Raw genomic sequence first — 12,080 nt, 5'->3', positions numbered from 1 at the left:
GTAGCTGCATTATATGGAAAAAAAAAAAAAATGCTCACAGGATAAGTTCCTAAACACGGAATGGCCTAAGGGAGGTGAGCTCAGGAAGGGCAGAATCAAGGGCTTCCCTGGTGAAGAATCCGCCTGCCGATGCTGGAGACAGGTTCTACCCCTAATCCCACATGCCACGGAGCAACTAAGCCCACGTGCCACAACTACTGAGCCTGTGCTCTAGCGCCCGGGAGCCGCAACTACTGAACCCCTGTGCCCTGGAGCCCGTGCTCCTGAAGTGAAGCCCCCGCAATGAGAAGCCTATGCACCGCAACTAGAGAAAAGTAACACGGCCTCTACTCTTGCTCTCCTTCCTGGCGTTCACTTACACCTGCTGTCGTGAAGATGCATCCACTGTGCAGCTTCGCCCGATCCTTGCCTTTGATTTACCCCACACATCCCATCCCTGGCCCGTTGTCCTACTGACACTGTCACACCAAACCTTCCTGGACCAGGTAGGAAAATGCCCTTTGACAAGTCTCTCCCACCTCTCACTGAGGAGCTGGTTTTTTTTTAAATATCACCAAGAATTCAAGGAACCCACATCTTAATACAAGCTGTTAATGAAAATAAGCTTTATTACATCAAGTAATAAATACAAAGACGCAAACAGTTCCATTTTCTTCCAGATGTTTGGGTCAACCCTCAGAAAAGGCAGAACTGAAATCTACATACAGTCTTAGGAAAAATTTCAGGGGTCCTTGTTAGGTTTGGTTTGGGAGGTTGCTCTTTCTTCTGTATTTATAACTTGTGCATTTTAGAATGGACTTCAAAAGCACTAATCATGCAAATATGCTTAAGCAAAAAAGAAGTTACATTAAGCAGAATCTATACCGTATGGCAACGAGGGGACTGGCTCCTAGGTTAAGTGTGCTGTCAAGTCCGTACTACTAAAAAACTTGAAGTTGTATCAGCTTGTGAAAAGGAACACAGAACAATCTGGGTTAACATAAATGTATTCAAAAGAAAACCAGACACTGGTATCTTAGAGTCAAAACTAGTTTGCTGTGAGATAGGTAACTTCTACGTGCATCTTTTGAATCAACGCTTTTAAAAAAAGAAAACAAAACCACAAACACCTGGGAAGTTCCTAACTATTTCAAATGTAACTCCTAATCAATTTCAAAATCTTTCCTCAATCTTAAAGAGACTGTAGATTCAGAGCCTAAGTGAACCATGGGAGGGGCGGGGGAGGAGAAACTGAACTGGTTAACCATTTTGAAAACAAGAGTTTCATCTGAACAAGGGAGGTGAACCATAACTTCTCCTCTGGGAAGAAGGGGAAAACCTTCCAGGCTCACAAGGCTAGGACCTGGCGTTTCGCTCCGTTTCAGCCAGGCACTCCCGCACCAATCCTCGGGCATGGATGATGCCTGGAAGAGAAGCAGAGACGGGCATCAGAGGGCAGCACCAACTCCAGGAGTGGAGAGCGGTCCTTCCACGACCAGCTGCAGAAATCTAAGATTGGAGAGAACGTGGGACCTGCATTCTACAACCCAAACCCCATCCTATCCCTCAAAGCCAACATTCCTCATCACATCTCCCTTAAAGTATTTCTTCCCATGCTCAAGATGACAAACCAGCAAGCTCTTTTCCTGACATTACTCGCTACACAAACCATGTTACCATCCAGATGCCAGGAATAAGTGTCTCCACCCAAGTTCTTTAAGTGAGGACCCGTGACAGAGATTGCAGGCCAAGTCGCTTCAGTTGTGTCCGACTCTTTGCAACCCTATGGACTGTAGTCCTCTAAGGCTCCTGTCCATGGGTTTCTCCAGGCAAGAATACTGGAGGGTTGCCATACCCTCCAGGGGATCGTCCAGGGGATTGTCCCAACCCAGGAATCGAACCCACATTATTTGTCTCCTGCATTGGCAGACAGGTTTTTGACCACTAGTGCCACCTAGGAAGCCCACCATGGAGCTTTCAAACCATTATTTTTCCTAAATTCTAAAAAGGACTTGGGAGTGTCAGGTAGCCTGCCCAGATCTGGGCACAAGACAAAGGCTCAATCAGTCCACCCTGGTCCACTGCTTCATCCTTTCTGCTAGGGACTGGTGCCATCTACGATGTGATTTTCCCCTCATCTTTTATCACTATGGTTTGGGAGTTATCGTTTGTTTCGGTTTTGTTTTTGTTTTGGCTTTACTAAACTTCATGAAACACTTACCTCATTTTAATCGACACCAAGAATCTATTCCTTCTAAGAGCTGACCCTGAGAGGGCCCTAGGAATGACACCCCAAGTCACTCAGGTATCCCCACCTCACAAATCTTATTTGCCAGAGCTTCTGAAGACTTTCAGCGAAGGGCGTACGTACAGCCAACTATCACAGCTACTCCACTCTGCCATTATACCATGACAGGGCCCAGACGTTACACAAGCGATGGGTGTGACCACGTTCCAACAAGTCTCTACTTACACCCTAAAGTTTGAATTTCGCAGAATTTTGACATGTCACAGAGTTTTTTTCCATCGTTAAAAACCACAAATGTTCACTCTCAGGTTTTGGCACCAAAAAACAAAACAAACAAAAAACACAAATAAGAACTTCCCTGGTGGTCCAGTGGTTAGGACGCCACGATTCCACTGCAGGGGAGGTGGGTTCCATCTCTGCTTGGGGAACCAAGATCCTGCATGCTGCGTGGTGCAGCCAAAAAATGGAATAATAAAAATGCAAATAGCATTCTTGGTGCCTGATTCCCCATGCCCTAGGACCCTCCTTCCTTGCTATGATGTAAACTTGGCAAGCTCCCTCAGCTACTGGTCAGGGCAACTGTGGGACTAGGTGCTCACCCAGGATGCGCCCTGCACCAGTCGCTAGGTGTATCCACGTGTTGACCTGAACCGCCAGCTTCGCTGGGTGGCTGCAGATAGCCCGTCAGACAAACTCTGGGGCTCAGCATTTCCACAGGCATGCCCAGTTAGGTAACCAGCACTCCAGTTTACCCGGACTCTGGGCCGAGTGACACCCCCCTGACCCCTGTGGTTGGACTGGGGTTAAGCTCATTCTCTCCCCCAAGGCCTCTTCCAGCCCCTACTGCCAGCCTCCCCTTCCCACACCAATGCCTGTTATTCTCTGATCTGGTTTTGCAATCAGTCTCTTTACAGAGGTAGTCACCACCTGTCCTCAGCCAGCCTTGCCCATCACTAGAGCCATGGCTTGACTACCGCCGTGCCCCCCTGCTGTCACGCCCCAGATTTACAGCCACAGAATGTTCCCCTCTTTCGTTTTTCTCCAAAGTTGCTTCTCTAACCTTAAAAGAAAGAAAAAACCCTCCTAAAATTAAATTCGCACATAAGCCACCATGCTCTGAACTGCCACCTTCTAAAATAGAAATCCTTTTCTCCTCTCCACTCCCTTTTCACTTCGTGAAGCAGCAACCAACCTATTTCACTGCCTTCTGAAGTCAGCTGGCCAGTCACATCTTCACGTGAGTCCCTTTCTCCTGGTGACACCAGCCTCCCGCCCTCCCTCCCTCTTCAGTCACGAAAGAACTTCAAAGCTCTCTCACCCTCCGCCCCACACCCCTCCTTGGGGCCCCGTTCCAAAGAGGACAGCACCGGGCAATGCGGGCCCCTGTGGCCCCAAGGTCTCCCCCAGAGGGGGGGCCCGATGTACTGGGCTGCCTGGGGCTCCCAGGACCAGAGTCGGCCAGCGGGAGTGAGGCAGGCATGAGGCAGAGCTGCAGGATCTGGGTACAAAGGCTTTTTTTTGGTCTCGAAGCCTATGGGATGTTGGTTCCCCAACAGAAATCAAACCTGCACCCCCCTTCAGTGAAAGCACAGCGTTCTGACCACTGGACCCCCACCCAGGGAAGCCCCAGTCAAAGGGTTTAACAGTCACAACGGCCCCTTCTCAGATGCCTCATCTGACAATTGGCCGCCAAACCTCTTCCCTTCAGATCCCCAGGACAGTCTAGCTCATGCTGCCTCAACAATCACTCTGAAACAAAATGAGCGCCCCTGTGCCATAGGAGATGCTTCTGTCTTGCCACCCTCCGTTTTCCCCAAAAGATCTTTCAAGACTGGTAGAGAGCCAGTGCCAGGGGTCAGCCAGCAGAAGGGCATCACCCACCAGGGGAGTCCAGGGTCCATGACTTACCTCGTTTTAGTCTCTCCATCGCACTCTTGCTGCCCGCGTAGGTGGGTCTGATCTCCTTCCCCAGCTCTTCGATGATGGCCAGCAGCTCGGCATATTTGCTCTGGGGCACCTGGCTGTTCCCAGTGCCCTGGATTCAGAAAGGAAAGCGTTCAGAAGGATTCCACCCAACCTGACACCAACGCCACAGTCAGGACCCCACTGCACCCCAGTGGCAAGGGGCCAGGGCAGGGGAGTGGCCCGAGCCCAGGGGCAGTGGGGCGGAGGGAGGGCGGCCCGGCCCAGAGTCCCAGGGCAGATGCCTCCGCTGCAGGCAGGCACGTCCCCTCTGGGCAACAACTACAGACCAGGGAGCCGGCTCTCTCTACTGTCCTCGTACACTCAAGGCCACCACCCAGCAGTCTCCAGACAGTCCTCTGATCATCTCAAATAAGAAAGAAAGAGTCGACAGAAAGGTGATCACTGAGAATTTCCTGGAAGGAGCCATGGCTAGGCAACTGAACCCAGGACGGCTGGGGATCCAGAGTGAGTGGCCGAGATGGACGACACACCTGGGGGTCAGCAGGACTAGAAAAACTGCCAAGGCCACCCAGACAGAAAACAGAATGTATTTAGAGTCTTCCCTCCTCCCCACACCAGCAGGGTCCACCACACAGAAACCCTTTCCTTCCAGACCCCCCTCCAACTGCCCCCAGCAAGCACACTGATCAGTGGGGCCGAGTTCCCACCAGCCTGCTCGGGCCTCCCCGCCCCCACCAGCTGCATCAGGCCAGCCACCTCCCCCGGGGGAGGCCCTCGCCTGCTCCCCCCGCCTCTGTCGCCTCTGCTTCCTGGCCTCCCAGTCCTTCCTCCTCTCCTTGTCCGGCTCCTCGGCATCCTCTGGGCGCCTCCCCTGGGCCCCTCGATCCTGCCTCCTCTGCTCTGGCCGCTGCCTCAAGGCCGGGGCGCTTCGGGGTCTGTTCAGGCCACGCCTGGCCCCGTCCTCCAGCCACCACCTCTTCAGGGGGGCCCTCGACCCCACCCGCTTCCCCTCCAGGGGCAGGAGGGCCTGGCGGGGCATGGCAGCGGGCCGCCACCTCATCCCCAAGGGCAGGGCCGAACTCCGTGGCGACCTCGGAACACGAGTTGCAGCCACGGGAGAGAATCTCTCGGCTGGTGGCCCAGGCTCCCCCCCGCCCCCCTCAAGGCAGCACTTCCTAAGGAGGGGAAGCTGCCTCCACTGATGGCCCCCCCAACCCGAAGGGGAAAGTCAGTCTCGGCTAGTTTTGGGGTGGAGGGGGGCAGGGTCACAGCCCTGTGACCGGTGGAACCAGGTGTAAAATTCAGGGGCCACCAGCTCTTGATGGAACCCACCTGGGCTCCACTAGGGTTCGGGCCCCGTCCTCCCTGCTGGGGCCATAATCTTGTGGCGAGTGAGTGGGAACAGGGTCCCCTCCCCTCCGTCCAAGCTCAGATCCAGAGTCCAGGCCGGACCTCACTTGCCCAGGCAGCAGGCACGAGGAGACCGGCCAGGGACACACACGGGGCAGCGGCCCAATGGGGACGGTGGCTCCCCGGGCCGCCAGCGCCCCTGGGCTCTCCCACCCCTTCCTGTCACTCAGCGTCCCCCATGAACCTCTCGCCACTTCTCCATTCCAAGGCCCTGAGCCCCGAACACGAGCCCAGCAGCGCCCTGGGTTGGGGAAGCTGGGGTAACCACGCCATTCCATCATTTCTACTCCTTCTACTGCCTCCCCTCCGTGCCCAGGCCGCCCCCTGGGTCCCCCACACCTCACATCACCCCCGCTGCCATACCTGGGTGTAGCCGAGAGATGGCGGCCCGTAGTCACTCAGCAGCTGGCGGTACTGTGAGGACGTTGCCATGCTGGTGGAGGGCGGGTGGACACTCCCAGCTGTGGGGGATGAGACAGAAGTCAGTAATCCAGTAGCCTTGGCTAACTAGCCATTGCCAAGGTAAGGACTCTGAGTCCCCCTGCCCAGGACTCGTGCCGTCAACAATGGTCTTTTGTCTCCGAGGACAGAGAACCCTCCTCCCATCCTCCAGTTTGGTGGTGGCTGACACTTGGCCTAAAGGACTGACAGTAAAAAGGAGCTAACAGACCGCTGCCCTTCACACCCCCGACCCCAGCAGACATTGCTAATCAATCACAGAGCTCCTTCCCATTCATGCCATCAAGGACTCGGAACAAAGAAGAAATCTGCTGCAATATCAGCCTAATCCTTTCAAGTCTCCTTTCCTGGGTCCTGCGCCTCAGAGGTTGACACCCTAGGGACCCATGGATGCCTCAAGAGCCCACCTACTACTAAGGCTGGTCCACACTCCGGCTAATACATCTCCTGTGTGCCCAGACTTCTGCTAGACTCTACAGTGAGGAAGACAGGGGAAGGTTTTAGAGTTCTGAGGCCCAACCCTGGCTGGGGACTGGTGTGTGTGTGTGCTCAGTCGTGTCTGAATCTTGGTGACCCCATGGACTGTAGCCCGCCAGACTCCTCTGTCCATAGGATTCTCCAGGCAAGAACACTGGAGTGGGTTGCCATGCTCTCCTCCAGGGGATCTTCCCGACCCAGGGACCAAACCCACATCTCCTGCATTGGTGGGGCTGAAGGTGGGGGGGGGGGTGGTTCTTTTCCCACTAGTGCCACCTGAGAAGCTCACTGGACACCAAGTCAGGAATCAGGAGCACATCACAGCCTGTGTATCCCTGGGCAAGTCCCTCAACCTCTCTGAGCTCCCGTCACTCCTCTCCAAAGAGGGAACCAGACTCTCGCCAGTCTGAATCTATGCTTGGATGGCTTATGCCCCCAGAGGGGAGGAGTAAGACCCGACTTATGGACTGTCACACTAGAAGATGCTGTCCCTCGGCGGAGGGACCACGTGGGGCCAGGGCCTGGCTCAGAATGAAGTCTCCTGGATGGGGGATGGGGAGGTCCGCAGCAAGGAATATTCCAGCTCCAGCTCAGGAGCTGGAAGCAAGCAGACCCATAATGGCGTCCAAGTGGCCATTAGCGGGTAAAGGATGTCCTGCGGAATTACAAACAGCGGTAACCATGGAGAATTTACCTAGCCCTCCTCAGCAGCGGCCCGCCTTCCTCCACGCCTGGCCTGGGAGCAGCTTCCCCTCTGCCTCCCGCCCCCAGAGCCAAACGGTCTCTCTCTCTCTCTCTTTCTCCCTCACGCACACAGCGGGCTCTGCAGACTTGGCCCTGGGGATGGACAGCTGGTGCCAGGCCGACCAAACCGACCAGCTGCTCATCTGGTGTGGGTAAGGGGAGGGGCAGGAAAGGAAGGAAGTTCAGGGGCTCAGGCTGCTAGAGCTAAAGGGGCCCTGGAACCCCTCACTGCAGAGAGTGAAACACGGACCAGAGAGGGTGGGCACTGCCCCAAGGCCACACAGCACAGAAGAGGCTAACACCTCACACCTGTCCCTCTGTCCAGGAGCTGGGGACAGTTCTGTACCCAACCTGACTGGCCCTGGATTTCTCCACTGGGGCCCAGATTCATGCCCAAGCATGGGATGCCCAGACAGGAAACACAGATTCTGCCACCTCTAAGTTGGGGACTGAGCACAGCACCCAGCTGCCATACCTCTAAAAAGGGCTGCTCACACACTTGTGCAAAGAGCTACACTCACGTCTCTAACACCATCCGAGGCAACCATGGGTGTGCAATGGCCAGAGCAAGGGAACGTAGCAGGTGCCCCCCCCCAGCTCCCCTCGCCACATCAGCCAAACCCCAATTTCCTGGCCTTCTGATGTGGGTGGTGAGTGTGGTCTGGGTAGCTCAGGCTTCACTGCCCCAGGCCAGGGTTCAAGTCCCAAGACTGCAAGTTCTTACACTTCTCTCTGTAAGGCTGGGATGCTAAAGGCAAGAGTGGGTGGGGGCGGGGGGAGGGGGGGGGGGTCCATGGCACTGCTCAGCTCTTCAAGGCATCTAGAAGATTCCAGCTCCTGGGCAGGAGATGAGTGCATTCTCTGCCCCACCTCCTGCCCTCCTCCTCCTATTACTACATTCTGTATGTCTTGTCTTCCTGACCCATCCTCTCTCCTGCAGGCAAGGGTCTGGACTGGGAAACAGGCCAGCTGCGCCATACTGGGCTGCAGAACCTAAGACATGGCCCTTCTCTCTCTGGCCTCAGTTTCTCCATCTGTTTGAGGTAATAGTTCCCAACAGAATGTCTAAAGGCTCTAGAACCTGCTCCTCCACAGTGCTGGGGTTAGGCCCTGAGAGAGGGAGAAGGAATGGGTTGCGGGCGTGGGAGCGGTGTGGAGGAGAAGTCAGGCAAGAGCCCAGAGCTTGACTTTGCTACCACCTGGGTGATGAGGTAGGCGACCCGACTCTGAGCCAGTCCTTTGCTCAGTGTTCAGAGGGGGGTGTCTGTGGCTCTGGGAAGAGTTGGCAGAGGGGCCCCAAGTTCCACTCATGCCCGCAGCTTCCTGCAGACACAGAGAGGGCCGGCAGTCCGGCTACCCAAGGCCAAGGAGAAAACCAGACAGGGCGTGAGCGCGGTCGTCTCGGAGCATCGCAGACAATGCGCGCAGTGTGCGGGGACCAGGGAGGGCCCTGAGCAGAGGGAGGGATTGGCAAAGGCCAGCAGCTCCTGGGGCCAGGCGCGGCTCCCCGCCCCCACGCCAGACAAAGAGCGGCCCGGGCCTGGGGAGCTGGCGGCCTTCCCGCCACTTGGGGCGCCTGGGGGGGCTCTCTGGCGGGGAGGCGGGGGCTTTGTCTAACTCCGCCACTGCCACCGCCGGCCAGGCCGCGGCTTGGCAACTCGCGAGCAGGAGGCAGGGCTGGAGGGCGTGAGGGATGATGACAAGGAAGCCGGAGGAGCGGCAGCGGAGAGTCCATCTTGGATGCAAATGGCACAGGGAGATGCGGGCTTTCTAAAGGGGTCCACGCGGAGGAGGGGCGGCCCCTCACCCGAACACCAGAGATCTGGAGACCTCAGCGCTCCTCCTGGAGTTCACCACAGGAGAAGGAAGACCATCTGGGCACAGGTGTTAGCCAGCCCAGAGTAGGGCTTCAGGGCGCCTAAGCGGGTGACTTGCTCCCTCTGGGACCCCAGTCCCCAAAGCGCCAGGTTCAGGGTCCCTGCCTCAACTGCACCAGGGCAGCCTGAGACTTCCCCCCGACTTGGGCCAGCAGCAAGACCCTCCACCCATCCCACCCCAGAGTCAGATGAGGGAGGCAGTGAGAAACACTGGCTACAAAGCCTGCTTCTTAAGGTGTGCAGACCCCAGAGATGAGAACATTTCAGCTGAAAATAGGGGCCGTTTTCTCTTGGGGCTCAGACAGAGCCCACACTTGACCAACTCAACTATCTAACCCCACAGCCATCCACACCCTGAATCTTAACCCTTTCCAATCCCCAAATCTCTAAGAAGTTAAACATACACACCCCTATATACACCTATGTATAGGTATATACATACATGCATATACACTTAGAGCTTTTCTGGGGCGCCCTTCAGATTTTGGAGTTACCGAGTCAACATTAGGAGACAAGGCCCAAAACTTTCGGCCAACTGCCAGCGTGGCACTTCTGACCAGCGAGGCCCATTTCCTCCCTGCCAAGCCCCTGCTGCCACCCCCACCTCCATGCACCTCGCTTTTTTGGAAGTTTCCCACCAAGAGTCTAAAGGAGAACCTCTGTGAGAGGGGACCGAGTCAGTCACCTACGAACCCCACAAAATTTTACCACCAACCACACACACCCCGCGTGCCCCCTCCCACACACACACCCCGCCCCCGCCCTGGTCTCTGGGGCAAGACCCCCGGGCTCAGCCTAAAGCTGCCGGACAACTTATGCAGGAGTTTCCTGGGACCGCCCAGCTTCAGCCCCAGCACAGGGAGAGCACGGCTCCTGGAGGAGGCCCCTCTAAACCCAGACTTGGGGGCTCCAAGCCGGGACCCCAGCTGCAATGCCTCCCCCGCCCTCTGCCTGCAGGCAACTCCGAAGCCCCCGGTCTTCCCCAACTTCTCTCACTCCGCGCACGCCTGAGGGGACCTCCCGTGCGCCCCGTTTTGGGCACCTGCTCCCCCACGCCAGGCCGGGCAGGCGTCCAGAGACCACCTCCCCTGCACCGCCGGTGACCCCAGTGGCCCCCCGCCCTCGGGAGCGGCTGCAACCTGGCGCTCTCGCAGCCCCGCAGCGCCGCCTGCGCGTGGCCCGGCCTTGCTCACGTGCACCCCTGCCGCCTGGACCCCCCCGCCCGGGCCTGCCCCTCAGGTCCCCAAGGGCGGACCCGCGCCCCGCTCCCGGCGCCCCGCTCCCGGCGCGACCGGGCCGCTCCCGATTCCCGCCGGCAGGGGCCCTCGCCGAGCCGCCCAAAAGCCGGAGGAAAAAGGAGCCGAGAAAGCCTCCCCCGCCCTCGCTCGCCGCGCTCCCCACGAGCCCTCGGCCGCCGGCGTGGGGGGGACCGCGGCGGCCGCCCGCGACCCGGGCCCCGGCCCCGGCCCGACCCCAGGCCCGGCGTGGCGCGGGGCGCACCCGCGAACTTTGGCAGCGCGCGCGCCGGAATCATGGCGGCGGCGGCCGCGCTGCCCCGGGCCGGGACCCGGTGCCCGCCGACCCCGGCCGCCGCGGGCCCCCGGGAGCCGGGGCCGGGGCCGGGCGCGCGAGCCCCCAACTTGGCTGCACTTGGGGCGCGGCGCGCGCGGCCCGCGGGGCGCACTCACTCACCGGCGTTGAGGGAGGCGGCGGGCATGTGCGTGGTCAAGTTCGGTTTGTAAGACATCCCCCCGAGCGGCGGGGTGCGCCGGGGCGCAGCGGGGCCCGGCCCGCGAGGGCGGCGGCGGCGGCGAGACCCGGCGACGGCGAGGCGGTCCCGGCGTCCGTGCGCCCGTCCGTGCGCCCGCCGAGCTCCCGCGCACTTTTTGTTGTTGACGGCTCGGGCCGCACCGGCAAATATGGCCGTCCCTCACCCTGACACCCGCTGCAGTATATCACCCATACATCGGGCGGGCGCGCGGGCGCAGGGGCGGCCGCAAACTTTGAGCGGAGCCAGCGGGGCCGGCCGGGGCCGGGAGGGGGCGGCCCGGCGCGCCGCGGCCGGGCGTCAGGGGGCGGTGCCGCCCGCGGCCGCGCCCCGCGCCTCCGGGCGCACTAGGCGCCCGCAACTTGGCAAAGTTTGGGGGGCTGGGGTCCTGGCAGCGCCCGAGGCCCACCTGGGTCCCTTTCTTCTGCTGCGCTGGCGGTGCCTGGAGATTTGTTGCTGTAGCGATTAATTTTTTCTTTTTTTCTCTAAAGCTAGGTAGGATTGCGGAATTACTTTTTCCCCCCCCCTTTGACTGTGGGGGCAGGGATGGAAAATTACCTGGAGAAAATGGTGGCGAGTGGTATTTTTAAGCACATAGATCATTCCAGACGCCGAGGTCTGGCTACTCCCCAGAATAAGAACAACCAATTCTTAACATCGATTTCAAATAAATTTCACGTCCCTGTCGGTATTAAGTGATTGTTAACCCCTTGGCGGCCTAGACTCCTTTGACACTGGACAAAAGTCGGAGGCCTCCTCCCGCGAAAAACACACTGTCGCATCCACCTAATTTTGCATCTTAACTCGTTCAAATATTTAAGAAGCGACTGCTGTGTGGCGAGCACTGTTCTAGGCGCTAAGAAGACAAGAATAAACTTGACCAAGTTTCTTCTCTCCTGGAGTTTACGTTGCAATTTTTGACCCTCTTCCCACCCCACCACAGCCCACTCCTCAAATCTGACTGAACTGCAATCATGAAATGTATTTTACATCAGATGATGAAGCTTTTCAAGGTATTATTTCTTGGAGTTCTCCTTAAATAGTAAATCTTGTCAAAAGACACAAGATGCCCGCCCTTTTCTGCCATTTTTAATCGCCCTGCTTTGCAAATATCTTTTATTAGCTACAGACTTTCAGATACATCTGGATCTAGTAAGGATTGTTATTGCCCCAGAGGGATATACCCATTCCC

The 12,080-nt window shown here is 57.7% G+C and overlaps 1 protein-coding gene across 2 annotated transcripts; it reads right to left on the bottom strand.

Annotated features, from left to right (window-relative positions):
• Positions 1 to 588: 588 nt before the first annotated feature.
• Positions 589 to 11,144, bottom strand: CDK2AP1 (cyclin dependent kinase 2 associated protein 1). 2 transcript variants are annotated; one of them, XM_086347456.1, is made up of 4 exons: positions 10,813 to 11,144; positions 5,927 to 6,024; positions 4,136 to 4,262; positions 589 to 1,403 (listed from the first exon to the last, which is right to left on the bottom strand). In XM_086347456.1, the coding sequence occupies exons 1-4, from the start codon at positions 10,865 to 10,867 to the stop codon at positions 1,336 to 1,338; spliced, it is 348 nt and encodes a 115-aa protein (XP_086203582.1). In that variant the 5' UTR covers positions 10,868 to 11,144; the 3' UTR covers positions 589 to 1,335. The 2 variants fall into 2 exon arrangements, with proteins under 2 accessions (XP_086203582.1, XP_086203584.1); XM_086347458.1 differs by lacking the exons at positions 5,927 to 6,024; positions 10,813 to 11,144 and adding an exon at positions 4,932 to 5,228.
• Positions 11,145 to 12,080: the final 936 nt, after the last annotated feature.

Source organism: Bos grunniens, chromosome 17 (assembly GCF_055505025.1).
Source record: "Bos grunniens cultivar Pamir isolate PY7600 chromosome 17, Bosgru_T2T1.0, whole genome shotgun sequence".
Taxonomy (NCBI): Eukaryota; Metazoa; Chordata; class Mammalia; order Artiodactyla; family Bovidae; genus Bos; species Bos grunniens.
Note: the sequence above shows the minus strand (reverse complement) of the source record. Positions and strands in the feature narration are given on the sequence as shown.

Excerpts from the sequence above, each read along its gene's own strand:
- CDK2AP1 (XM_086347458.1), bottom strand. The coding sequence starts at position 5,213 with ATGAGGTGGCGGCCCGCTGCCATGCCCCGCCAGGCCCTCCTGCCCCTG. Across the intron at positions 4,263-4,931 it reads GACAGAGGCGGGGGGAGCAG|GGCACTGGGAACAGCCAGGT; the intron begins GCGAGGGCCTCC and ends TTCTGAATCCAG. Across the intron at positions 1,404-4,135 it reads GATGGAGAGACTAAAACGAG|GCATCATCCATGCCCGAGGA; the intron begins GTAAGTCATGGA and ends CTTCTCTTCCAG.